General features: G+C 30.3%; 1 protein-coding gene across 1 annotated transcript; it reads left to right on the top strand.

Annotated features, from left to right (window-relative positions):
- The first annotated feature begins 24 nt into the window (after positions 1–24).
- On the top strand, positions 25–27,273 carry LOC145944435 (uncharacterized). The gene is made up of 7 exons (XM_083052758.1): positions 25–70; positions 484–586; positions 2,504–2,682; positions 3,829–3,951; positions 6,207–6,290; positions 11,308–11,350; positions 27,257–27,273. The coding sequence occupies exons 2-5, from the start codon at positions 579–581 to the stop codon at positions 6,212–6,214; spliced, it is 318 nt and encodes a 105-aa protein (XP_082908884.1). The 5' UTR covers positions 25–70; positions 484–578; the 3' UTR covers positions 6,215–6,290; positions 11,308–11,350; positions 27,257–27,273.
- Positions 27,274–27,986: the final 713 nt, after the last annotated feature.

Genomic DNA, 27,986 nt, shown 5'->3' with positions numbered 1-27,986 from the left:
CTGTATTCAACAAATTTTGGAAAGCGTTCACCACTGCCATCATAACGGAGTCGTGCACCGAGATCTGAAAGTAAGTAGAGAAAAAGATGGAATTTGGTGAACGGGAACTATGCGCTTGCAGAGCTGACGTCGAAATAGATCATGCAAGCGTTCGCGTAATTTATTTTTCCACCTCTGTATGATGTTTCGTTTATTTTTTATGATTTTTATAGGATATCTCATGCTCAAAACCTAAAAAAAATTTGCCGACAACTCTATTTTCAGAATTAAATAATTTGATAGTTCGCATTTTCAATCTCGACGAAAGAAAAAAATTACATACAACATTACATCAATTTCAACGTCAGAAAAATCACATAATAAATTCTCATATTTGATTTTAATTTTAAGCTGCATAAAAAGATCCAAAAAGTCACAAGAGGATAAGAAGAGAGGAAAGGTGCATTCGACAATGACGATAAATCTGTTTTTTTCTTATTGCAGCCCGAAAATTTACTTCTCGCGAGCAAGGCGAAAGGGGCGGCTGTGAAATTAGCGGACTTTGGTCTGGCAATCGAGGTGCAGGGTGAAGCACAAGCATGGTATGGTAAGTGGGATCCGATTTTCCTAATGAATTAATAATCGAAATTTCAGTTTTTATTGTTGATGACGACGTAATGCTACTGCGGACGATTCCTGTGAACAGAGGAGCGTGTGTTGATGATGCTTTGATACACGGTGATATTTGAACCTTAATTAAGATTCGATCGTTCCTTTCCACAGATAAGAGCTATTATGAAAGATTAGTTATCGTGGCAAATAATTACGCGATGTAATAATACTGACTATTTGTTTGAGAATGTAATAACTTGAAAATGGCTGAACAATCCCTATTTTAGCTTCTTATTGTTAGTGTTTCGTGTTAGATTTGTTAGGACGCAAAATTGTTGAATATCTCAAATTCTTTGCATTAATTAATCAAGTTCAATATAGTATCAGTGTACTGAAAATCAATTTTTTTAACGTTAATTAAATTTTATTTTTCACTGAAATTAAGAAATTTTATCATTTTTTGTTTGTTTTGCTTCAAAAAATCATAATGGCCACTATGAAAAAAAATTTATAGCTATTCTGCAAATTTCTTTTTAAATACAAGATACTAAGAGTACAAAAAAAAACGTAAAGAATAAATTTTGTTGTTGTTGTTTATAATTGTTTCCTCAATCAAAATAAAAAATGCAAAAATCGTTAATTTTTATTTTTATTTATTTGAATCATATTTTTATATTCTTTTTAAAAACTTGGCAATTATACTATTCGATAGAGCAAAGTTTCAACTTTAAGAATCTGTTTTTCGAATTGCGGTACGGTGATTTTTAACGGAGTTATGAGCAATCAAAGTCAAAATGCTCATTTTTTTACTTAATCAGCGATAACCCACAAAACAAAAAATTTTAGAAACATTTTTGAAAAACGATTTTGTAAGGAAAAAGCTTTCAGATTACGAAATCGAAAATTGTCACAGATTTTTTTGGGCACGTGATAAACAAAGTAAAATGAAAAATTCCCATTTTCCAACTCGTGATTTTTTTTATGTTAAAATTATCAAACTTATAGAGAAACTAAGAAAAAAGTAGTAACCTTTCGAAAGTAAAAATTTCAAGCTTTAAAATTCTTTTTTAAATTTTGTTAATTTTTACTGAAGTTACAGCTACCTGAATTTAACTTATTTTTTAAATTAAGGGAATATTGTATATGTATACACACATATATGTATAAAATTTATTTTTGGAGCTCGATTTAATATATATTTATGGAAACGGTATATGAAACGAATAAATGGCAAAATGGCCGAGATATCTCTAATGTAACTGCTGGTATAATACTTCCGAAGGAACAATCATAGACATTTAATTACTCAGCCAGTACTTCTGCTGCACCAAAGCGACCGCGTTTCGATTGCAATCATAATGCTTACGTAATAGCGCGTGGTATCTACAATTAATTATACGTACGACAGAAAGTCATAAAAATGGCTAAAATAAAAAAAATTTTTATAATGCTGATGACTGTATATAATTTAGTTTTTTGTGTGGCTATTAATTACGAAATATTTATTCTCTTTTTACTCTTCTTCCGTCATTGTTATTGTGTTATATTGCATTTTTCAATATGTTGTCTTACAAAAATTTTGAGATAAAATCGCGTATTGCAGAAGTTATTATTAATTGCAGAAGTAATAGTTATCAGCTTTTGTCGCATTTATTAATAAATTAGATGTAATCGGAAAAAATCATATTTTATATTAATAAATCAAGTTTATTATTAATTTTTAAATATTTTAATTGCGATAAAAGTTTTCGGACAGTTATGTTTGTCTTTTAAATATGAGGAAGTTAGTTTAGACAAGAAGTAGTAATACCTAAAACGTGATTTCGCGCACGTAACGCCCTGATCCTTTCAATCCTTTGTATGTACCGTATGTTTTTGGAGAGTAAATGAATCCGAACAATTGGTAAAAAAGGTTTTGCTGGAACACCCGGTTACCTCAGTCCGGAAGTGCTAAAGAAGGAACCTTATGGGAAAGCAGTCGATATATGGGCGTGCGGTGTTATCCTGTACATTCTTCTTGTTGGCTATCCGCCGTTTTGGGACGAGGACCAGCATCGACTTTATGGGCAGATCAAGGCTGGATCATACGATGTACGTATCTGTATAATTATCATCAATTTTTTAAAATTTCTAGACTAGAACATCTTATCTGAAAGCTTGATAAGAAGTGCTATGTTAAGAAAAAAGAAAAAAAATGTATTGTGCGAAAGAAGCTCAATATATACTAAATTAATTGATACTATAAGGTATAGGTAGTCCAACAATGAACCATGCAGAGGCTTATATCTTTTTCAATTATTGAGTTGGAGATCTGTATTTTTGCATACAGTTTATGAATTTAGTTGGCTACATGATGTAGAAGATAACTTATAAGTTATTTTTTAAATTTAACCGCAATTTCAATTTATTTTAAAAAATGTGAAATAGTTCATTGTGTATACAGGGGTGTGTAAACAATGAACCACATATGTTATACTGTGAATTGTTAGAGTTATTTCAGTTTCATTATGTTTTAAAATGTTTATTTAGTGAAGAGGTAATTATAAGACATGATAAATAAGATTAGGATAGTATAAATTTAAAGCTAACTTAATTATGTTGTTTTTATTATTTGAAGCTTACAATCAAATTTTTAATATTCTTATTATTTTTAATCAGACTTTTTCTCAGATTTTTAAAATTATTATTTATTGTAGCAACTAGTCAGTTAAAAAAGAAAATAAATTGTTGTTAACAATGGAAACCATGGTTCATTGTTTACCACATAAAAATAGTTCATTGTAGACTATATAACCTTTTTTACGATAATCTCTAAAATAATATGATAAAATAATAAAATAGAGAAAAATTGCTTATAAAATTATAAAACTAAATATACGTACAAAACTATAGAATAATGAAAAAAATGATAGATATTACAACAAAAATATGAAAAATGCGTAAAACTTACAAAATAAATTTAGTTTGTTACCCAAAATTCACAAAATGTGGCCTCTCATGGTCGTTCTTCACGCGATTTACCAACCGTTTGGGGAGTCGAGAAGGGGTTCAAATGCAAGTCGTTACATGACAACAGCACAATCTGGCAAAGTCACATTTACGAAATATCGCAATGGTTCATAGTGTACCAATGGTTCATTGTTGGACTACCTAGTCTATATAATTTTCTTGTAATTATTTTAATAATTATGTAAAATTTTTTCGTATTAACATTGCTTTTATGCTTATTTTATGCAGTATCCGAGTCCAGAATGGGACACCGTCACGCCAGAAGCCAAGAATCTTATCAATCAGATGCTAACAGTAAATCCAGGAAAAAGAATTACTGCCAGCGAGGCATTGAAGCATCCATGGATTTGCGTAAGTTTGTCTTTATCATCATAATATAGATTTATATTATACTATAGAAGAAAAGAATAATCTGTGGAAAGTAAAACATTATTCTTTTTTTTATATGATTAGTTTTCATTTAATCCTCATATAGAAATCTGACTGCAAGTATTATAAATATTTCTATAACATCTAGATAAAGTAATGTACAAATTACAATTTTACAATTTTTATAGGCCTTTTTTCGAGACATTTTCTATATATACAGGATGTCCCATTTTAAATTAAACATACTAATAACTCGGAAATATGTTATCGAGAATGTTTTAGAGAATTTTTTAGGATTTCAAGGAGAATATATAAAAGCGCTATTGATATGAGGTAAATGTGCTATGGCCCATTGGCAAGATTAGTTGAAATTTTTAATTGGAAACTTTCATTTTTTATCATATATTCTTATAGTTGATATTGGGGATTTTTTAAATGGTGTCTTTCTTCCATCAATATAAATGTGGTATTTGTACAAGTTTTAAACAAACCAACGCCAATTGTTTTTTTTTAATTATATGCTCTTCAGCAATGAAGTAATTGTCCGTAATACTAGAACATTAAATCAAAATTCTCGTTATTAATTCTTATTATTGTCCAAAACTCTTATTGATTTCAACAAACTGACCATTAATATCGTTGGAATTTTAATTTACGATATGACATTATCAATGGCAGTATCATAAATCCATTCATTCTTGGAAGGAAATGTTAATGGCCCAAGCCTATTTACATTTTCTTGAATATTAACTACCGACGCTCTTAGAAAATATCGATTTGTATACAAAGCAGAGGCAGAGGTTGCTGTGATTGCAGTATGATGATGCTTTCACACACAAAACACTCATATTATTTTGGAACTACTTAAATAGACATTATTTCCGTCGCTGGATTGATAGAGGAAGTCACGTTTCATGGTCCTTAAAAATCACTAGACCACTTATTTCGATAGACTTTTTATATCTTTATGGAACTAAAAAATATTGTTCATGAACAGCGATCAACAATGCGTAAAAATATGAACGAAACTTGTCGTAATGTTCCTCTTCTGGTAGCAACAATTGAGAATTTCATAGAATGATACAAATGATACAGCTGAATGTTAATAAAAATGGATATAGATATATAATATTGGATATAATAGAATATATAGATAAAAAATTTTCTGCGCAACATAATAATAAAGGTTTGGAGTTATTAAGTACTATGGATGTGATGAACCATGCGTGTGTACGAGAACTTTATTTTTGCTGTGATAGACATACACACAAAAAGAGGTGTAAATCCAACCGGGTAACTTTCACGTGGTACATCGTATTGTTAGATAAAGCTAATGTTAGCAATATTTGAAGTTTGCAAATTTATAACTCAGGGAGTTATTAACCGAAAAGACTTTATTTATATCATTTTAAAAATTCCTTGATATCAGTTATAAGAATTATGCAATAATGTAATGGGGGAGTTTACATTTAAAAAATTCCAGTTAACTTTGAAAAGATCATAGTGCGTCCACCTCAAAGTCAAACTAATAGCATTATTAAAAGTACGCTTGAAATCCTAAAAAACATTTGTATGAAATACTTTTCTTCATAATACGTAACTTCCAACTCTTCCAAGTTATTGGGATCTTTAATATAAATTGGAATATCCTATATACCAAGCGTCTCACAACTACAATATTTTAATAGTTATTCTAGAATGGAGTAAAATTGGAAAATGAAGTAAAAACTCTGTACAAAAATATCGAGGCTACACGTACCGATCAGTCATATGTTAATGATTTTTATAAATTAGATGATATTAAGTTTTATCGTCCAACTGATTTTATTTCTTATGTATGTGTATTAAGTAACTACGTATGGTAGTAATTAATAAATATAACGAGTTATAACTCTGTTATATTTAAATAAATTAATTAATAATTCAAATAGTTGATTAATTATTACATTTAAATAGAATTATAAATCTAATATGTTTACACATTAAAAAACGAGATTCCATTTTATTTTGATCGGGAAAGTATTTATACATAGAAATTAATTTTTCTTATCTGTCTAAAATCAATAATAGATGAAAAATATACCGATAAAATATAAATGTTTTTATGTATTAGATATATTATATACAATATATATAATATTTTTAATAGATAATAAGATCTAATTTTAGGTGATTTAATCCAATTGTTTTCTCAGGACGATATGTCTAATATGTTTTCCATTTGTTTTGTGTTTTAGCAACGTGAACGTGTTGCGTCTGTTGTGCACAGACAAGAGACCGTGGACTGCTTGAAGAAATTCAATGCAAGGCGCAAATTAAAGGTAAGTTTCTTTCTTTTGGAAAGTTTTTTCATTCATATTCATTTATATGTATTTGCATATCTTTGCTTAAAGTACGTTATTTAAAAGTTACACAAATTTACGATTTCAAGACATGAGATTTCGCAGTTTGTTTTTTTTTATTTAAATAATTAGATTATTATTTAAATAACTTTTTTTGAAAAATTTTTTCGAAAAATCTAATTACTGCGCAACAAATAAAAATATTTTATAATTACAAATATATATATACACAATAATTTTTTTTGTTCATAGATATTGCAAAATAAAATTTTAAATAAAAACCAAAACATCAAGAATTATTTGAAATGTTTAAAATATAATAAATGTTGTTTTATTTCTTCAAAGAAATAAATTTGTTGTATTTTCTATTTTAAAAAATATTGCTGATTTATATATTATCATTTATTTTAATTTGTATCGAAAGAGATTACAGTTAAGCTAAATATCTCGATCAATCGTTATAATTACAAAAAAAATTGAATTTAATTTCACGAGTGACTCATTTGGAAAATATATATTGCATAGCTTTTGATGTTGTCAAAAGATTGAAATTTGTTTGATTCGCGAATATCAGTCGATTACTAATTTTAAAGAATACGATACGATTATATAGAAAGATATGATTGTAATCGTGCAAATTCTCATTCTAACTGCGACCGCAAAATCTTATATATTATCCTCGACTTTACAGATGCAAAATCCATTATGGTCGCTTATCACGTACTATTTATTCGCTTTACGATTTAGATATCGTTCGTGCGGCACAATCTGTGCGTGTTACTAACATCTATGAAATTAGAACAATACAACGCGTGTTCGCCAGCAGTGATAATTAATTTTCACTTATCGATCTATCTCGAGAGTCATTATTGAATGAGAGAAAATCAGTTCTCAAAAATATACATCAGTATATGTATATAATATTTAAGAAAAAAATTTGTTAAATTTTTCGTAATTATGTTGTTTAAGTCGAAAAACATTTTAAATAAAAATTGCGTACTTTTTATTTTAATATATTTTTCAATTGTTATATATGAGAAAAAAAAAATTATTTTCGATGATTTAGGAGTCAAAAAGTAATAAACATATTAATGTAAAACAATCAACATTTGTTTTAGTTAAACTAGTGAAGCTTTAATATCTATGATTTAGATGATTACGGACTTTCTAATAAATTTATAAAAAATATATATATATGATATATAAATATAGCTCTTGTAAAAGTTACCAAGAAAAATTATTTTTAAACGGCCGGTTTATAATGCAGATAAACTCTTGCAGCTTTGGTTAATAACAACAGCTTCTGTTAGAAACCGATAATGTCTCTTTATCTATAGAGCGCTATTTTACTTACAACCCTGTCATTTGATAAGTCATCGAGGATTAAACAATCGAAGCAGTACGATTTTACATGTTATTATGCTGTTAGAGTTTCAATTCAATTGATTATAAAGCTAAGAGTGTGAGATCCAAAATCGAGCGCATTTGATGGCTAAACAGCGTAAAATTTTTTATTAGTTTTTTTTTAAATTGTGCTTTCACTTGATTTTTATATAAGGAGGACTACTATACATATATAATTTAATAATACAATTATATATATATTTTTCAATATTATTAATTGAAATTTTTGTGGCAATAATTATAATAGTTCGTATGCTTTCTTAATTTTTAATTATACAAACGTGAACTTTATCTGTTATCTTTCTCAAAAATGCTATTTTAAATTTATTTATTAAGAAATTATTAATATATATATTAATTATTCAATTTTTATGAATCTTTGAGGCTATCCACGCAACAATTCGACATCCTTGAACATTCAAAATATGTCCTGGGAAGTTTCATTTATGTCTCCATTTATTGGATGTTTAAAATATGTCCCAAAGACGTTGTTTGAATGTCCTTTAATTACGTAGACATTAAAAAAATGTCCACCGTTATTAATATGCCTGATTTTTAACTTATCAAATCTACTTACTTAGCGATTACAGATACATATATTGCTCTCCATTTTTTAACGGGACTTCGATACTTAAATTAGCTTTTCGTTCTCTTTGTTAAATATGGACATTAACAGTTTATTTCGTGGTCTGTCGTAGAGAAAAATAGTATCAAATTTATATATTTTGAAGTCTTTTATATTTTCTTTCAAAATTTGTCGGTTTGATTTTTTAACACCCTGTATAAATACAATATTATATATATACATATATGTATATATATATGTATATATATATATATATAAATTATATATTAGCGGGTTTATTTTTGAGTGCACTTGAAATCAATCGCAACGCTTTGTTGTAGTTTTTGAGATATTTTAGGTTAGAATTCGTAGGTTTAATATTAGTTCGATAATTTTTAAATTTACGAGAATATATATAATTTAAGTATATACTTGAGAGTATATAAAAAACAAAAAGAAAATTTCAGGTTCTAATTTTAATTAAAAAAACAGAAATTAGTTGGATTAAGTTAGAATTTTTTCAGGGTAGGGTTAGGTTAGATTAATATATGTAGTCCACTCTGAATAAAGAGTAAAGGAAGGAGCATTTGCTGAATTTTTGAGAGTGAGGGGTGATGCCGACTACGTCATACTTTGTTCGTGATAGATAGTGGACTTCACGTCATCTCATGAATATAAGAATGATGATGGTGTAAAATAGTGCGTAAAGCGAGTGCAAAACACAAACAGTTATGACGTCATAGTTTGTATGGTTCTGACTTCACTTTTTCGGGCAAATGCTCCTTCCTTTATTCTTTATTCTTTGATGTAGTCGTATGTTTAAGAACTGATAGAAAAAGATGAAATCTGTTGACGACAGTGTAACTCATATTGAAGACAAAAAAGATATAGCGTATACAAACAAAAAATGTCAATAAAGAGACAAATAACAGAGTACAAAAAGTTTAATATAACTAGAAAAATAAAAATGTAACACTTTAAAGTGTATTTTATTATCAGAAATTACAAAAGTTCGTAATGATTGCAAAGTGCACATGTGAATCACAGAGTTCTATTTACTATAATATATGAAAATCAAAGTGATCAGTGAGGGATAATCTTTTTGTAATATTTACCTTAATTTCAAATCAGAAATAGGTTAGAATTTTTTCTGAATGCAACGAAGATTGACATCGATGTCTATCTCAAACAACTTTTGTGGGTGTTCGGAAATCGAGTTGATCCTCGAACGAACGATAATCTCGCGTTTGTCACGTGATCACCGCGAATCGTTTTATTTGCCTTTTTTGTTATTTTTGCTTGCTTGTACAAGAATGCCTTTATCTTTCTTTCGTCGCTTTTTCGGAAAACGCCGATTTCTCGATAGAAATTTGACCCAATAAGACTTCGTCCTTTTTTGTTATTTCTAAATTCCGTATTTTCGGTTGCGAATCAGTCTTGCGCCTGCTATCGCCCGCTAAGCACTCGTCTCTCTACGACAACTCAGCTCTCACATCGTCGCGATTTCAGTTTCGCCAAATAGTTCGCGTTCTGATATCATTGATCCGTCGGATCATATTCCGATTCGCTCGTCACGAAATCATTCGTGCGATTGTTGCAAACAAAAGTTCACTTCATTTTGCGGTGTTTCGATACTCACGGTCGCCGTTCGCTCAGAAGAACGCGACGAACTTTGTCAAAGTAATTCGTGAGTGAGTACTAAATACTTTAATTAAGACTCTGACAATCAAGATTATTCTTGGTGCAGTTCATTGTTACCTGTGTGACATTCAGCCTAAGGACCTTTTTTGTTCAATTGATTTTATTGTGCAATCTTGATATAGTTTGCGCGTGAATTAAACTTGTGTGTTCGCTGTTTCCTTTTGACTTTTGTAAATTTATGAAATTAAAGTGACTGCATTAAGTATCATATATATTTATTTTTTTGTGTGAGTGCTCTTGTTCGTCCTTTTAGTGGCTCCTTGGAGTCACGCTACGCACACTCATCGCTCAGCGCTGGGCGGTCTCGGCAATCTTGCGCGTTCAATAAAATCAAAATCGCGAAGCGCACAGTGGGAAACATTTTTTTTAAAAAGGCGTAATTATTAATTTTTTTAAGAAAATAAATATTTACAGTACTAAAAGGCGTATTATTTATTTTTTTAAGAAAATAAATATTTACAGTAACTAGTCCATCCTGTTCATTAAACTAGTCCGTCCTGTACAATTTAATTATGTTCCATAATTTGTTTTACAGATGGCGTCACATTCGAAAAATTCACTAATTACTACTTTTCTTAAATGGAAATCAAAATATTTTATATTTGTTTGGCAAGGAAAAACAAAGCACCTCGCACTAATCTTATGTAAAATAGATTTAGGTTAAATCAGCTGGTTTTTTATATGTGTAGCTTATGACCTGCTGAACAAAAAATGTATATAATAGCCTTAAAGCTAAATAATGGACAGTTACTGAGCCACAGCAAGTCAAACAACTCGCAGAATCTGAGTTTTTCGTGTTTATATAAATCAGTAACTGTCTATTATTTAGCTTTAAGCCTATCCCTTTTGTTTAGCAGGTCATAAGCTATAATATATGAGAAAACCAGCAGATTTTAAGATTCAATTTTATATAGGATTAGTGTGGGATTTTTGAATTTATATAAAATCCTAAATGAAATTGAATCCCGATAAAATCAGCTGGGGGGAGGGGTTCTCATATGTTGTAGCTTATGATCTATTGAACAAAATATATAATAGGCTTGAAGCTAAATAATAGACAGTTACTGATTTACAATCAGTCAAACATGAAAAACTCGGGCTTTGCGAGCTGTTTGACTGGTTGTAACTCAATAATTGTCCATTATTTGAGGCTATCTTTTGTTCAGTAGGTCATAAGCTACAATATATGAAAAAACCAGCTGATTTAATCGAAATTTATTTCACATAAGATTAATGCGGGGTACTTTGCGCCGTTATCACGGACTTATTACTTTTTTGTTTGATGTTGCATGACTGATAGTAATCATCTTTTTTTTTCATTTGCAGGGCGCTATATTGACGACCATGCTGGCAACGCGAAATTTTTCCAGTAAGTATGATACACAGGGTAAGTACCTCCGGCCCTCTTCAGCGCTCTATACGGTCCACGACAGACAGTACTTTTATATTTTCCTGTTAAATTTGACGTTTCCCCGTGTATCTATATATACGAATTCAACAATCCCTTTAATAATCCGAGCCATGCAACAAAACTTCCTTCCAATCTTGATTTCTCTTGCATTCTCTTGCATTCTTTTGTAGAGGATCTGTTTATCTACCTTTTCGCTTATTTTTTTTTTTAAAGAAATGCTTCATCATGCAGTCGTGTACACAATATTTTTACTGTTAAATTTGTCATTGTTAAGAACAAGTTGTCAACCTTATTTTGGTAGTTACGAAAATTAAAATAAATATAAAAAATTTTATGCATTACCAAATTGTGTCTGAGCAATATTTTCTTTCATGGAAATGATTGCAGAATGAAGCACTGGTATATATATTTTTGCTCAGTACAGAGATATTAAAGTCCTTTCGTTGACGTTAGATTATCGAAGGAGCGAGGTTGAACAAGAAATCAGAAAATCATAACGATGCTTTAATCAACATGTCATGTCAATTCTCTGAAAATAATTCGTCGATGCAAGTTCATAGTTAATTAGGCGCTTATCAAGCAAACAATCGCGTTTCATCTTCGCTCGTTCGGCACATTGGTTATCATGATATGATGTTTCCCATCTACATATTTCGTATACCCCTATCTATCTCATATAGTCGATGCATATGACTCGCACTTCATGTCCTGCAAAGACTGTGTTACCCAGAAAACTGAATCTTATTATTAGACATTTATATTAAATATATTCTCGTGACTCTTGTTATAAAGACAAATAATTTTGAATCCTTTCGTTATGCTGAATCTTATTAAAGTTACTGATGAAAAAATAATATTATAATTATGACATATCACACACTTTTTATATCTATGTAGTGCACAAAATAACAATATTATAAATTTATAATAAAAAAATGAAGTGTTTGACCGTGGCACAGAGAATGTGCGTTTTTTTTCTAATGCCCGAGGGCCTGAGTTTAAATCCGACCAAAAATATATCTGGTTATCAACTGCCAGTTTTGGTAAAATTCTGCGAGAGAAAGAGAAATATACACATACGTTTGAGTAAGACGGCGTATATTTTAGTAAAACTGGCAGTTGACTAAACTCTGATTATAGACTTTTTTTTCTTCAGTATAAGAGAAGTAAGACCGCGCCATCTGGCCAATTATAGAGACTCTAATCTTGGATCTATTCAATCGTCATCTCTCGGCAGATAATGCTGGGTCTACACCAAAGGATAATCTTGCTTGCAGCTTGTAGAGTAGTGTAGACGGTCAAAAACCATACGAAATACCATAGACGGGCGAAAGCAGTCGGATGAGCCACGAGTAGGATCATCCTTAGGTGTAGATAGGGCATTATAGCAAATTACCGCAAGTCTTTTGCTACCCCTCTAATCTGGTCGTTTGGAACCACTGACAATGAGCTATATACTATACTGGAATGCTTACTCCAATGAGAAGAAACGAGAAAAGAGAGATAGAAAATTGCTACCAGTCCGTCCTTTTCTAACGTAGTACTACTCAAGCTAAAATACCAATCAGAAGACGTTTTAGACAAGGATAGATATGTTTGCCATCAACCCCTCTCTGTCTTCGGTGACCGGCTGCTTAACATGGAGTGAGCACTCCAGTATAGTATATAGCTCAGTGTTTGGAACCGATATAAAACTGTAGGTTCCAAAACTGTATGTCTATGGAAAAACTATAAAAAGGTGCACACTGCAGATATGTATATATATATATATATATGTAGAGGGGTCTGTAGTGTCACAAAAAAGAAGAAGAAGTAAGAAAATAAATGTTTCATAAATTTGTTTCTTGCCTCCAAATCTATATGCATGTCTAGAATAGCGAAAGGATTTAAAAAAATATATATTTTGCGATTGAGCAAGTATATCGAAACTTTTTTCCTTATGTGCATATTTATTGCAAGACGAAGATTCTGGGTAATTTAAATTGTCGTCACAATGCACTCAAGCAGTTTTCCCTTTCATTTAATCATTGTTATCATGCCGTCATTCGATACAAACCAGGCAAACAATCGTTCAGTACAAATTAAATAAATTATCATTGCCTTCGGAATATTTTCTTACTCATCGTATGTATTTGATCATTCATTATATCGTGGATATTGTAAAAATTTTTAGAGTCAACATTAGAGTCAACATTAGAGTCGATTTCTGAGAGCTTTAATAACATTCAAATCATTATAGAATCCGCGCATACATCTAAATGTATTTATCAAAAAATTTTATCATTCCTTCAAGAAATTATATTATTTATTTATATAAGAGTTTATTTAATTATGTCAATATTTTTCTTTGAACCTTGTAATAATAGCATTTTAGAAAAATGATATTAGGCGTAGCTCTAAATTAAGAGCAAAAAATTACGTTTTCGGATTTTACTTAGCCTAATCAAATTCAACCTAATCAGCATAATAAAAATAAATGGTATTTAAAAAAATGTATATTTTTCGTAATGAAATTATTTATTAGATATATCTACTATTAATTTATGCAATAATATTTTAATATTATGTAGAATGTCTTTTGTTCTATTACTTAGAGACTGAAATAAATTATATTGCTATTAAAGAAACGTACAAATAGAGATTAATAAATGAAATTATATGTATATGAATTACTAGAAAAATATTAATAGAGAAATTATTTCAACAATTTGTTTTACAATATTTTTATATAACCAAATATAAAAATTTCATATATAAAAAATTGGGCACATTATTATAAAAAATAGTTAAGTTTTGTTAAATTATTATAAAATAATAAAGTAAAAGAACAGCAGTTTGAAGTTTGTGCAGCATATAGTCGCTTTAGAATTCTTTAAAAATATAAAAATGAAACTGCCATTTGAAAAGATGAGTGCGAATATGGATTATTATAGACATTTACACAGATATACACGCATAAGCACACATCTCGCTGTTATTTGTTCGACTAGTATAAGTAAATACGGGCTCGTTCTTAATTCGTAATAAATGTTTGGCAGATAATATGCCACATTATGTATATGGCATATGCATCTATACACATATATATTTGCTTATGTGATATTATCGTCTAAAATAATATTTTTAGAATATATGTTGATTCCCATCCACTCCCTTCCCTTTTTTAGATTGACAAGTAGCTAAGCATCTTGCATTTTGTAGATTTTCGACGCTACACATTTATCATACTACAATATATCATATATCTGTATATAACACGTGTGATTTACCTTTTACTACAATCAGTGTTAAAGTATTTATATACATATATTTGTATATTTCTTTTTTTGTACTTTTAATTACGTTGCAAAGACATGCTCACACATTTCCGAAATACTTTGGATAATTCATTTTGATGCGAATAATCGAGATTTCTGTAGCAGATATATAGATTTGTGCCGCGATATCAACATAAGAAAAATGTAAAATTCTTTATTAAGGAAAAACTTATTGTCATTTTTTATTTATCGGAAAAGCGAATTGAAAACGCAAAAAAATTTAATACAAACGAAATCAATTCAACTATATCTCATGATAGAAAATTGTCAAGTGGAATAATATTGTTTTTATCTACATAATGGCTGTTCTTTTTCGTCCCGTTGTATATTCCGTCCGAATCTTTTGTTCGAGTAAAACTGCGAAACAATTAACTCTTAGTCCTCACATTTTAAGCTTTCCTACTTTGTTCTCTTCTCTTCTCTTTCTTATCAAAGTTTGATAAGAATTTTGATTTTAATTAAATTTATTTCAACACTTTGAGTCTTAAAACTCTTTCAATTTTTCCTCTTTCCTTGATCCGTGACTCTATTTCTTGCTTTGAATTCATTTTTTGTTTTCGGGATAAAGATTATCTTCGAGACTCATTAACACATGGTTATTAGAGAAATATTTTGAAAACCTCGTGAACAACAAATCGAAAACATTGATTGATTTGTTTAGCCCGACTTCATTTTTATTAGCCATCTCGATTGAGAAAATCTCGCAAAATAGTTACTCTTGAAAGATTAATAATCCTTAAAAGTATCGACATACATATTTTATATCACGGAAAAATAATATTATGATTCAACTTCGCTTTAATAAAAAAAAAGAAAAAGAAAAACGCGCGATGTGATGCGAAAAACTTTTAATTATATTTTAATAGCCTGAAAATTAAATAAGATTAAAAATATTACGTTATCGAATATACATATACATAACCTAAATTCATGTATATACTACATAACCTAAATTCTATTTGAATCTCAGGGTTGTTCGCTTGCATCGACTATGACTTGATTGTGAAAATATACGGAACTGACATACAACTTTCCCAAAATGAATCATTAGATAGATTTCATATATGTAGTTTCCCGCTTTCATACACGATCGTGATCATAACCTTTTAATCATAGTGGTATCTACAACAAAGCACGTAAAAACGTACGTTGTCACGCACATTTGCGGTAAAATTATATAGTTTATTTATAAAATTTATTATGTAAAATTACAATTAGAGATGTTTATGATTACTTTAATGAAACTCTCGATGTTTTATAGTACTTTTATATACTTTTAAGATGTACGCATTATTTTATTTTTTCTGTATTTTTATAAATTGATTATAGTTGCGGAATATTTGTGGTTACGAACTTCATTTTATTTACAACATTATATCTTTCGATAAGATACGTTCTAATTTAAGGTGATCCTAAAGCCGTCCTGTTTTACCGACAAAACAATCATTTTTGTGCACGCTTTTCTTTTTATTGTTTGAATAGAACAGGGATCTACCGAGTTTATGTTAAAAACAAAACAATTTTTATTAAAAATTTTTAATTTTTTAATATAAAATTGGTAGGTCTCCGCTTTGTTTCTATATGTACTTTAATCGTGGAAAAGCATTTATTATTCTATTCAACTAATAAAAAGAAAAGCGTACACAAAAATGATCGTTTTGTCAGTAAAACAGGACGACTTTAGGATCCCTTTTACTTATTACGTCATTCTACTTGGTATCTGCGACCGATAATTATTACTTTGTGGAAATTACGATGCTCATGTTTTTCTATGAAAGTTTAATGATAGTTAACAATAATCCCGTTGTACACTATAGATATCACAACGCATATTTGGACGTGTAATCATAGATTACGGATTCTCTTCGCAAACGATCATTGAGCAAGGCAGACTCATATTCATTATTCTCTGATTACTATATACCTATACATCCTAATTGCTTATATTTTTTCAAAAGCGATAGCTACATATGCCAATCTCTTTTCCTTGAACATATTTTAAAGAAAATTACCTTCATGGTGAGACAATTGCAATCTTACGTCCATCACACGGTGTGTGAAATATTATGACTTTTATATGTAAGGAATTATGTGTTTCTCTCTCTCTCTCTCTATCTCCCCCTCCCCCTCTCTCCCCCCTCTCACACTCTCTCTCTCTCACCCCTCCTCTCTCTCTCCCCCCTTCCTCTCCCTCCTCTCTTTCTCCTTTTTCCCCTCTCTCTCGTGTATATATATTCCTCTTCTTAATTAATCTATTATCTATGACTATTTTTTTTTGACAAAGGAAGACCGCAGCGTGCGTAGTGGGTCGGAGGTGCAAATTCGACGTACTTTATTCGTACGATGAATTTTTTGCTGTTGATTAATTTTATAATAGAGCATTCGATAATCGAGTGATGAATGATATGCCGCGTATTGACAAGTATACAACAATCGATATACGATACAGTCGATGATATTGAATCAGGAGAAACGATTGACTTGTGACAGCTTCCGGTTAAAATAAAATTTTGTTTTGCCAAAGAAGCATAATATTGGATAAAAAAGTGCTATTTATCTCTACGGTTTTAATTTTTATTATGTAGTTTTTTAAGTATTATGTATTTTTTTAATGTAGTAGTAATATCTAATACTTAGTAAATGTTTATCTCAACAATTCTAACTTTTATTATGTATTTTATTATTATATTTTTTTAATGTAATCCATTTTGGTGAATGTTTATTTTAGTGTAACATCTGCATTTTGACCTTAAATAACATTGATAATATATCAAAGAAATTTACTGATATCACACTAAAGTTAACATTAATTGTTTTTTTTAATATGTAGAAGTGAAAAGATTGTATTTACAAAAGTTAAAATATCTCTCTTATATATTATAATTGTTTAGAAAATATATATTAATACTTAATAAATATAAATAATATATTATGTAAAAATATATAATATATATATAGATATTATATGTATATAAAATATATACAATATATGGGGCATTATTTATGAAGTGATTCACCCAAAATTTCAAAGTTTTCCAATCACGCTGAAATTTGCAGAAATTGTAGTCCTATCAAAAATAAAATTGTTGCTGAAATCTTTTGACCTACGTCCAACAGGCTCAAATAAATATGATAATAAAGAAAATATAATAATCAAATCAGAAAATAACTATGACGTTCGAGCGCGAGTGTGCACCCACTGCTTGTAAGTGACGCGATCGGTCCTAAAACGGACTGTATCTTGAAAACTAAAAGCCTGTCTATTTTGATCTTGGACTCGTTTTAAAGGGGAAGATTTCTTCTTTTTTAAAGATTTTTTCGAAGGAAATCGAAGATGTCTTTTGAGAAAAAATTGATTTTTATTTTGTTTTTTAAAAATCTTAAATAAATTTTTACTTTTTTGAAAATCTGATTTTACAAGATTAAAGTACGTAAAAAGACCTTTGAAAACCACATCTTATTTTTTAAAATTGGAGTAGTCTACTGAAATTTATCAGCGTTTGAAGTTGAACGCGACGGCCCAAATGATAAAAATTCAAGTCCCTGTTAATAAATAGTTTGTTGGGCGTGGGCCAAAAGATTTCAGCAAGAATTTTACTTTTGATAAGACAATAATTTCTGAAAATTTCAGCGTGATTGGAAAACTTTAAAAATTTGGATGGATTACTTCATGAATAATGCCCCATATATGTATGTGTGTGTATATACATATATGTATATACACAGGGTATTTTATTTTAAGCGATACAGTCGATTATCTTAAAAATTAAACGTTTTTGGGTAAAATGTTCCATATAAAGTTATAGAGTTTCGAGAGGAGCATAACATCAAGGCCCAGAATTGTTTTTGGATTACAGTCATTTAGAGGTCAACACAGTTTTTTTAAACGAAACCACATTATTTTTTTTACATAAATTGATTCCTCGTAATATTTTTATTCGGCATAAGAAGTTATAAGGATAAAATGGCCAAAAAGTGAATTGTGTGTTTACAATATATTTTATACTTTAGTTTGACATTATCTTACATGAACTATGAAATCTCGTAAAATATTCATTTTTTTGATAATCTTATTTCAATTTTTATGCACAAAATAATAAGAGAAATCAATTTGGTGTACAAAAAATACATAGTTGTTTTTAAGAAAAAATATCTAATTTCTAGTTGCAATTTATGTACAAACAATTATTCTATTTATTTCTACATTCTTATAATAACAAAATCTTAATGGTTGCCAAAACCAAAAAATAGTTTGGCAACTGGTAAGAATAGTCTACAATTGAAGAAAAGACATAACGAAAAAATTGGATGTTCTTTTATCCGATGCGCTTCCTTTACGCGAAAATCTTCGAACTTTAAATTTATATAATTTAGTTTGAAAACACTAAAACTTTCTACAAATTCATTTTTTTCGGCATTTAGCATGTTCTGATTTTTTGCCTACCTATTCTGATGAAAATATTTTATTGAATTTATAATGAAACCATATTGTAATAGTAGTGAATTACATATTGAAATTTCAATCAAATTAATTGATCTCTTTTCATTGCGATTTTTATTAAAATTTAAATAAAAGTTAAAAAGAAAAATTCATTAAAAATTAAGTTAATTCAGCAAATTTTAAAGAAACAATATAATGCAACATATTTAAAATAATGCAGTTATACAGATCTTTTATCTTAACATTTATTTTAACATTTACACATTTTTAAATCTAATTAACATCTGTAGTTATACAAATTTATTTTATACAGGGTGTCTCAACAAAAAATGTCCACCAGGATTATTATGAAATCTAATGATTTTTTTAAAAAACGCCGAGACAGGTTAATTTTAGTTTCGAGGAGGACAGATCCTTGTTATAAATTCATCCATTTTGGGCTAACCTCTTAAGGGAGGTGACAATTTCCTCAAAAATTTTAAATGGCACAGGGGTCAAGTGTGGCATATTATTTTATTATAAAGGTCTTTTAATTCTCTACAATGGTTTTTTTTTAAATTTTAGTCAATAGTTTTCGAGAAAATGCGTTCGAAGTTTCAGGTACAATCAATGCAAATTCAGTTTTGAAAACAACTTTCATTTGATTAAATGTTCAATATGTGTACTACCTCCATGCAATAATAAAGTCTTTGCTCAGTGTTACGTCGAACATTTTGCAGTACAGAATATTCGGGCTGCAGCTCTAGCACAATCATTATTCTTGAAATAGAGTGTAACAATTTCGACTTTTTCTGCAATATACTGAAAATTATTTTTGTAGCTTAAAATGAAAAATCGTGAATTACAAGTTGTACTGCAAAATGGTCGATATAACTACGCAAAGACTTTATTACTGTATGGAGGTCGGCGAAGGGGGGGGGGGTTTGTTTGCACACATTTTGAACATTTAATAAAATAAAAGTTGTTTTCAAAACTGAATTTGCATTGATTGTACCTGAAACTTCGAAAGCATTTTCTCGAAAATTAATTGACTTAAATTAAAAAAAAAACCATTGTAAAAAGAATTAAAAGATCTTTATAATGATTAATGATATGCCACACTTGACCCCTGTTGCCATTTAAAATTTTTGAGGGGATTATCACTCTCCTTAGGGGGTTAGCCTAAGGTGGATGAATTTATGACAAGAATCTGTTCTCCTCGAAACCAAAATTAATCTGTCTCGGCGTTTTTCGAAAAAATCACTAAATTTCATAATAATGCTGGTGGACACTTTTCATTGGAACATCCTGTATATTGTATATATATATGTATATATATATAACATATACATATATATACAATATATAATACAATAGTAATATATAATACAATATTATACCTATATACAATATACAGGGTGGGGCATTTATATATAGTGACGCGGGCATATTTTTCGGAAACGAAGCGAGATATCAAAAAATGTTTCAGACAAAAGTTGTAGGGTTCCAAGGGGGGCATAACACCGTGACCTTAGATTATTTTTGGAATGCAATTTTGAAGGTCATTTCGAGGTCAATTTGATTTTTTTAAATGGGAGGGTGTACTTTTCCTTCCGGAAATAAAAAGAATGTTCAATTTTGAGTCTAAAAGTACTAGTATATTTATGACCTAAAATTGATAGGTGATGAGATATTTCAAAACTAAGACAACAGATATCCGATTATTCAAAATTCAAACAATTTTATTGCAGTAAATGTTTGAAATGATGGCCATTAACTTCGATACATTTTCGAAAACGTTTTTCAAAAGAATGCTGAACTTTTATTAAAGTGTCTTCATCGATACTCGCACAGGCATTGATAATCCGTTGACGCATATTCTCAGGTGTAATCAGTACTTCTTGATAAACCTTATCTTTTATGAATCCCCATAAGAAAAAGTCTAGAGAAGTGAGATCCGGAGAGCGGGCAGGCCAATTAACAGGTCCTCTACGTCCTATCCATGGACCAGGATTTCTGTCTAATATTTCTCGAGCTTCAGCTACATAATGAGATGGACAACCATCGTGTTGATACCACATCCTGGTCACGGTGTTATGCCTCCCTTGGAACCCTACAACTTTTGTCTGAAACATTTTTTGATATCTCGCTTCGTTTCCGAAAAATATGCCCGCGTCACTATAAATGCCCCACCCTATACATATAATACAATAGTATTTCAATGTTTGAATTCCCATCATTACTTCTCGAGTTTGCGCTCCAAAGATACAGTTTAAGTATTCGCTAATTTCTATTAAAATTCATAGAATTTAATTATATTTTATTCTGTAAAAATTTTGATTTATATTGAAATAGATTCAGTGATTTTAACACAATATTTCCATCAGAGTAATTTTGCACTAACTAAGTATGTATATGTATATGCCTCTTTCTCTCTCTCTCTCTCTCTCTCTCTCTCTCTCTCTCTCTCTCTCTCTCTCTCTCTCTCTCTCTCTCTCTCTCTCTCTCTCTCTCTCTCTCTCTCTCTCTTTCTCTCTCTCTCTTTCTCTTTTTTTCTTTCCTTTTCTTGCTATACATTTTTTAAATTAAATTTTATTTGAGTGAATTAATGTTCAATATTTTCTCGTTGTATCAATAATATGTACATCAACTTTTTCGTATTTGAAATTAAAGTTAAATTTAATTTTACATTCTTGCAAATCTTGTTTCTTTCCTTATTCTTTCTGCGAATATAGTTTGTATCACAAACATAATCCTTAACTTGAATGATATGTATATGAAAACCTTTATCAATTTATTTTTAAATATCTAAAAAAACGTACATCTAACAAATCGATATAAACAATATTTAAATAATTTATTTTGTTGCACGTATTCGGCATGTGTTTATATTTTTTCTTGCATGTTTTTACCTATTGAAATATATTTAAAAGGCGATTTTTAATATAAGAAATGTAAAATTGCTTCCTGAAAATAATATCTGCTTAAACTAATACATACATATCTCTCTTTGGAGTTTAAAAATATCGAGATTTTATTTAATGAACGAAGATGAAATATGTATTTTTACGATAGATTAGAGATATTAATAATAAAGTGCAATTGCATTAATATATATATAGAAGTTATGAAAATAGAAAATAAACACATTTTGCTGTAGCATGAATGCATTCGCTTCAAAATCTTTTTTTTCTCTTTCTTTTTCTTTATTATTCATTGTTCTTTCTATGAAATGGTTATTCATCACATCTCATCTGATGATCAATGTACTTGTTTCAATTTTTGATGACCTTGAATGACTCCATCATTGTTGTGTGTTGTTTATAAAATTATTTAGATTTGCTTAGGAACTTATTAATGTATATGCAAAATATACACTATCAATACATTAATCCCGCATGTTGAGAACACAAAAGATTACTATTTATTAATTACTAATTAGTACGTTGCATCATAATATTGAAAAGAAATATTTTAATATATTCGAAATAGTGTTGATTAGGTTATTAATTAATTATACAAGTCACAATCAAACTTATTATAGCTAGGATTAGAAAAGAATATATTTATTCAATATTCATACACAATATCAAAATAATTAGAATAATTTTCCATACTTTTTTTTACATATAAATTTTAAAAGCAATTATACATTTTCTCTTTTTTTTCCTTTTCTTTTTTCATCCTCTTTCTCTCTCTCTCTCTCTCTCTCTCTCTTTTCTATTTTTTTCTTTTTGAAAAAAAGCTATGTAGTTTTAAATTAATATTTGCGATCTTAAAGAAGCTTGCTTTTTTACTTTTCTGAACTTACTTTTTAAGCATTAAGAAGGAATATCTGCTGCAATATTCTTTTAGTATTGCAGTATTTGATATTAGTGATAATATGCTTTCCAAATCGAGAAATGCTTCAAAAATTGTTTCAATTGTGGGAACGCATTCAAAAACGGATCTAAATAAACATCCAAGAATTCCGAATGGATTTACTTAATCCATCTTTCGTTTATTTTGACCCGGATTCCTTATATCAATCTGTTCTACAATGTTGGATTTTCTTTTCTTTCTGCCTCGTTTTTGCCTTTTTTCTCTCCAATTCCTATTTTATACTTATTATTGTTACATATACAAACACACTTAGACAAACACACGCACATATACGTGCGCGCGCGTAATGTACAAGGGAGAATCAACTGAAAACCTTAAATATTTTTTATCTCGTAATTTATTGAATAAAAGGTATACACATCATTTTTCTACATAGTCTCTATAGTGTGCAATACAAGTGTTCAACGTATCGGACGTACATGGATACCTTTAGAAAAAAAGTCTTTTAGCTGAGAGCATAGCCATTCATGCACTATCTACTCCTCTTTGTTGGACCTAAAATTAGTGATGCCAGATTCGAGATGCCATAATGGATGGGATACAACACAAGCGAAAATGATGTACGTGTGCCGCCGTTTACATGTACGCGGTTTTCGCTTGTATTCCCCATCCATTACGACTTGGCGTCTCAAATCTGGCATCAGTGCCTGAGACTTGCCTCCAATTTGAACAGTCCAAAGACGTGAAAATCAGTGGAGGCAAGATCTGTATGTATGTGTGTATGTGGCGAATACGGCGGATGTAGAAGAAACTTAAAAGAGGCGATGGGAGGCAAGTCTCAGGTACCTTTTGTATTCAATAAATTACGAGGTAAAAAATATTTAAGGTTTTTTAGTTGAGTCTTTCTTGAACCTTAGAACATATCATCAATGGAAGAAATAGAATTGAGTGAAATGGAATGAAATTGAGCACTGAGTACTGTATCCAAAATCGGTACGGAAGAGGAAGGTAGTGAGCAGTGATGCCAGATTCGAGTCGCACATCAAGCCAAATCGTAAGGGAGGGAATATGGTGGGGGTACATGGCGTACGTATGAGCTCGCCGAGCTCAACCATACTACTACCCCTACCATATCCCCTTTCCTACAATTTGGCTTGATGCATGACCGAATCTGACATCACTGGTAGTACAATCGTCTTTAATGCGTTGATATCGTCGTTGCTATGGTTTTTTTTATGGTTGGGAGGGATTGCATGCTTTGCTTGAGTTTGACCACGTTGATACTTTGTTAGTGATCAACGACGATATCCCATTGCACCGCTGTGAAGTTAGCCCCTCATTATTTAAAAAATTAATTTTTTTCCAGAGTTCTGTGTAGATCTCCGATAGTTCCAGAGTTCTTGATAGTTTTAAGAAATAGTTCTGGCCATTAAAGACATGAAAAAGCATTTCAAAGATATGGGGGGTTAACTTCACGCAGCCCCCCATTTTTGAAAAAAATTATTTTTTATTAGAGTTCCGGATAGATTTCACATAGTTCCAGAGTTCTTGATACATTTCAGAAATAGTTCCGCTCGAGAAAATTTAAAAAATCGAGGTTGAATATTCAAAAGTAGTACAACAAAAATAGTCATAACTTTAAAAGTATCAGTTTAATGCAATTTTCTTATTAAGATTTTTGATAGAACTCCGCGAGGGCTATCCAGAACTCTTAACAGAACTCTCAGAACTCTTCAAAAATTTTTTTTGTACTTTGAACTACAAATTCGACACATAATCGTTAGTAACTTTTTCGCTATCAATTCTACAGACTTTTGCCATTAAGATTTCTGATAGAACTCTGCGGGGGCTATCCAGAACTCTTAACAGAACGCCCAGGATTCTTAAGAAAATATATTCAGACTTCAACTCTCTCGTGCCTGACATTTTTCTAGGAATAATTTGTATATAATTCACATCTTACTAGAGGTTATTAGGATCGCTGATTATGAATTTGCAGTCAAAATTTCAAACTTTAAAATAGCAGATCTATTATGACAGACCAATTTATAATTCTTAAAAGATATGAATTTTTAAAGAACGGAGACATATTTGTGATAACGGAGACAATTTGCTATAATAGTATTTTCTAAACGTATATCGTTCTAACTACATGTTCTAAATGTACATATTTTTCGACTGTTTTATCCGAGTAGACGTTAGTCATGTTGTTGCGTTAGTAGCTCGCTGCCCATGTTTAACAACGAAACGTAAATATCAAAATACGTCGCATTATTTAAATCATACTCGAAAGTGCGAATTACACGAATGGAATTTTTATCTTTAATGCTTGGTGCAACATTATATGTCTCCGTTCTTTAAAATGTCATATCTTTTAAGAATTATATATAAATTGGTCCATCATAATAGATCTGCTATTTTAAGTTTGAAATTTTGACTGCAAATTCATAATCAGCGATCCTAATAACCTCTAGTAAGATGCGAATTATATACAAATTATTCCTAGAAAAACAGGGACGAGAGAGTTGAAGTCTGAATATATTTTCTTAAGAATCCTGGGCGTTCTGTTAAGAGTTCTGGATAGTCCCTGCAGAGTTCTATCAGAAATCTTAATAGCAAAAGTCTGTAGAATTCAGATAGCAAAAAAGTTACAAACGATTATAAGTGTCAAATTTGTAGTTCAAAGTACAAAAAGAATTTTTGAAAAGTTCTGAAAGTTCTGTTAAGAGTTCTGGATAGCCCCCGCAGAGTTCTATTAGAAATCTTAATGGCAAAAGTCTGTAGAATTGATAGCGAAAAAGTTACGAACGATTATATGTGTCGAATTTGTAGTTCAAAGTACAAAAAATTTTTTTAAAGAGTTCTGAGAGTTCTGTTAAGAGTTCTGCATAGCCCCCGCGGAGTTCTATCAGAAATCTTAATGGCAAAAGTCTGTAGAATTGATAGCGAAAAAGTTACGAACGATTATATGTGTCGAATTTCTAGTTCAAAGTACAAAAATTTTTTTTGAAGAGTTCTGAGAGTTCTGTTAAGAGTTCTGGATAGCCCCGCAGAGTTCTATCAGAAATCTTAATGGCAAAAGTCTGTAGAATTGATAGCGAAAAAGTTACGAACGATTATATGTGTCGAATTTGCAGTTCAAAGTACAAAAAGAATTTTTGAAGAGTTCTGAGAGTTCTGTTAAGAGTTCTGGATAGCCCCCGCAGAGTTCTATCTGAAATATTAATGGCAAAAGTCTGTAGAATTGATAGCGAAAATGTTACGAACGATTATATGTGTCGAATTTGTAGTTCAAAGTACAAAAATTTTTTAAAAAGAGTTCTGAGAGTTCTGTTAAGAGTTCTAGATAGCCCCCGCAGAGTTCTATCTGAAATATTAATGGTAAAAGTCTGTAGAATTGATAGCGAAAAAGTTACGAACGATTATATGTGTCGAATTTGTAGTTCAAAGTACAAAAAGAATTTTTGAAGAGTTCTGAGAGTTCTGTTAAGAGTTCTGGATAGCCCCCGCAGAGTTTTATTTGAAATCTTAATGGCAAAAGTCTGTAGAATTGATAGCGAAAAAGTTACGAACGATTATGTGTCGAATTTGTAGTTCAAAGTACAAAAAAATTTTTTGAAGATTTCTGAGAGTTCTGTTAAGAGTTCTGGATAGCCCCCGCGGAGTTCTATCAAAAATCTTAATAAGAAAATTGCATTAAACTGATACTTTTAAAGTTATGACTATTTTTGTTGTACTACTTTTGAATATTCAACCTCGATTTTTTAAATTTTCTCGAGCGGAACTATTTCTGAAATGTATCAAGAACTCTGGAACTATGTGAAATCTATCCGGAACTCTAATAGAAAATAATTTTTTTCAAAAATGGGGGGCTGCGTGAAGTTAGCCCCCCATATCTTTGAAATGCTTTTTCATGTCTTTAATGGCCAGAACTATTTCTTAAAACTATCAAGAACTCTGGAATTATCGGAGATCTACACAGAACTCTGAAAAAAATTAATTTTTTAAATAATGAGGGGCTAACTTCACAGCGGTCCGGATTGCGAATGATTGTTCAGCACTACTTTTCTTTCTCTGATCTCGTATTGATCTTTGACAGGCTTGTTCTACGGGAGATATGGCAATTCTCCTTCTATTGACGTATGTTTTAAGAATAGAACACTGTTAAAGAGAGATAAAGTAGGTATTAAAGAGAGAAAAAAAAATTTTTTTAATAAATATATTTATATATATACATATATCAACATCTTTTTTCCATTTTTGTTTTTCCGATGCTGATTTACTGAAACACTCTGCGCACTCCAGGTCGAAGCATCATCACGAAGAAGGGTGATGGCTCTCAAGTGAAGGAATCCACCGATAGCAGCACAACGATCGAGGACGATGACGTTAAAGGTAGGAAAGTCTCGCCTTTTTTTATGCGTCACGTCTGTCTCTCTCTCTCTCTCTCTCTTTCTCTCTCTCTCTCTCTCTCTCTCTCTCTCTCTCTCTCTCTCTCTCTCTCTCTCTCTCTCTCTCTCTCTTTATCTTCGTGATCAGAAATTGCGCCGAACTTTCTTAGCGGCAATTATTTTCATATGTACTTATTAACTATTATAATTTAGCAACACAGAAAACAGGAGCATAACTCGATCTTAAAGATCGCACGCTCGTTTATAATCTTAAAGTGTGATTAAAACCGGATGAGCCGACTTTCGTATCGAATAAATACATAAAATCCTTTCACATACACAGAGATATTTGGAAACATTTGTGCAGAGTAGGCGAATTATTACCCACATAATATCGTTGACGTTTCCCAATTTCGGTTGCTGTAACGAGCACTTATTTAGAGCCGTTTGGCATTTAGTGTTAACATGTCATCTTTGTGTTTGAAAACTCAGACTTGAATTATGATAGCGATCTCACATTGATGTTGTCGTCGCAGAATGGTCATCAAGCAAAGCGAAATGATAATCTGAGTAACAAGTTCTTGATACCGATTCGCGACATATACACTCTCTTTATTACAAATTCGTTAAGAGGAGAATAAGAA

Source organism: Prenolepis imparis, unplaced genomic scaffold, assembly GCF_030444845.1.
Source record: "Prenolepis imparis isolate NDT839.2.m4 unplaced genomic scaffold, iyPreImpa1.0 SCAF_13, whole genome shotgun sequence".
NCBI classification, from domain to species: Eukaryota; Metazoa; Arthropoda; class Insecta; order Hymenoptera; family Formicidae; genus Prenolepis; species Prenolepis imparis.
This window is presented reverse-complemented; position numbering and strand designations above follow the sequence as displayed.

Bases quoted from the DNA above. Each gene is read 5' to 3' on its own strand.
- LOC145944435 (XM_083052758.1), top strand. The intron at 2,683-3,828 runs GTACGTATCTGT...TATTTTATGCAG, and splicing joins TCAAGGCTGGATCATACGAT to TATCCGAGTCCAGAATGGGA.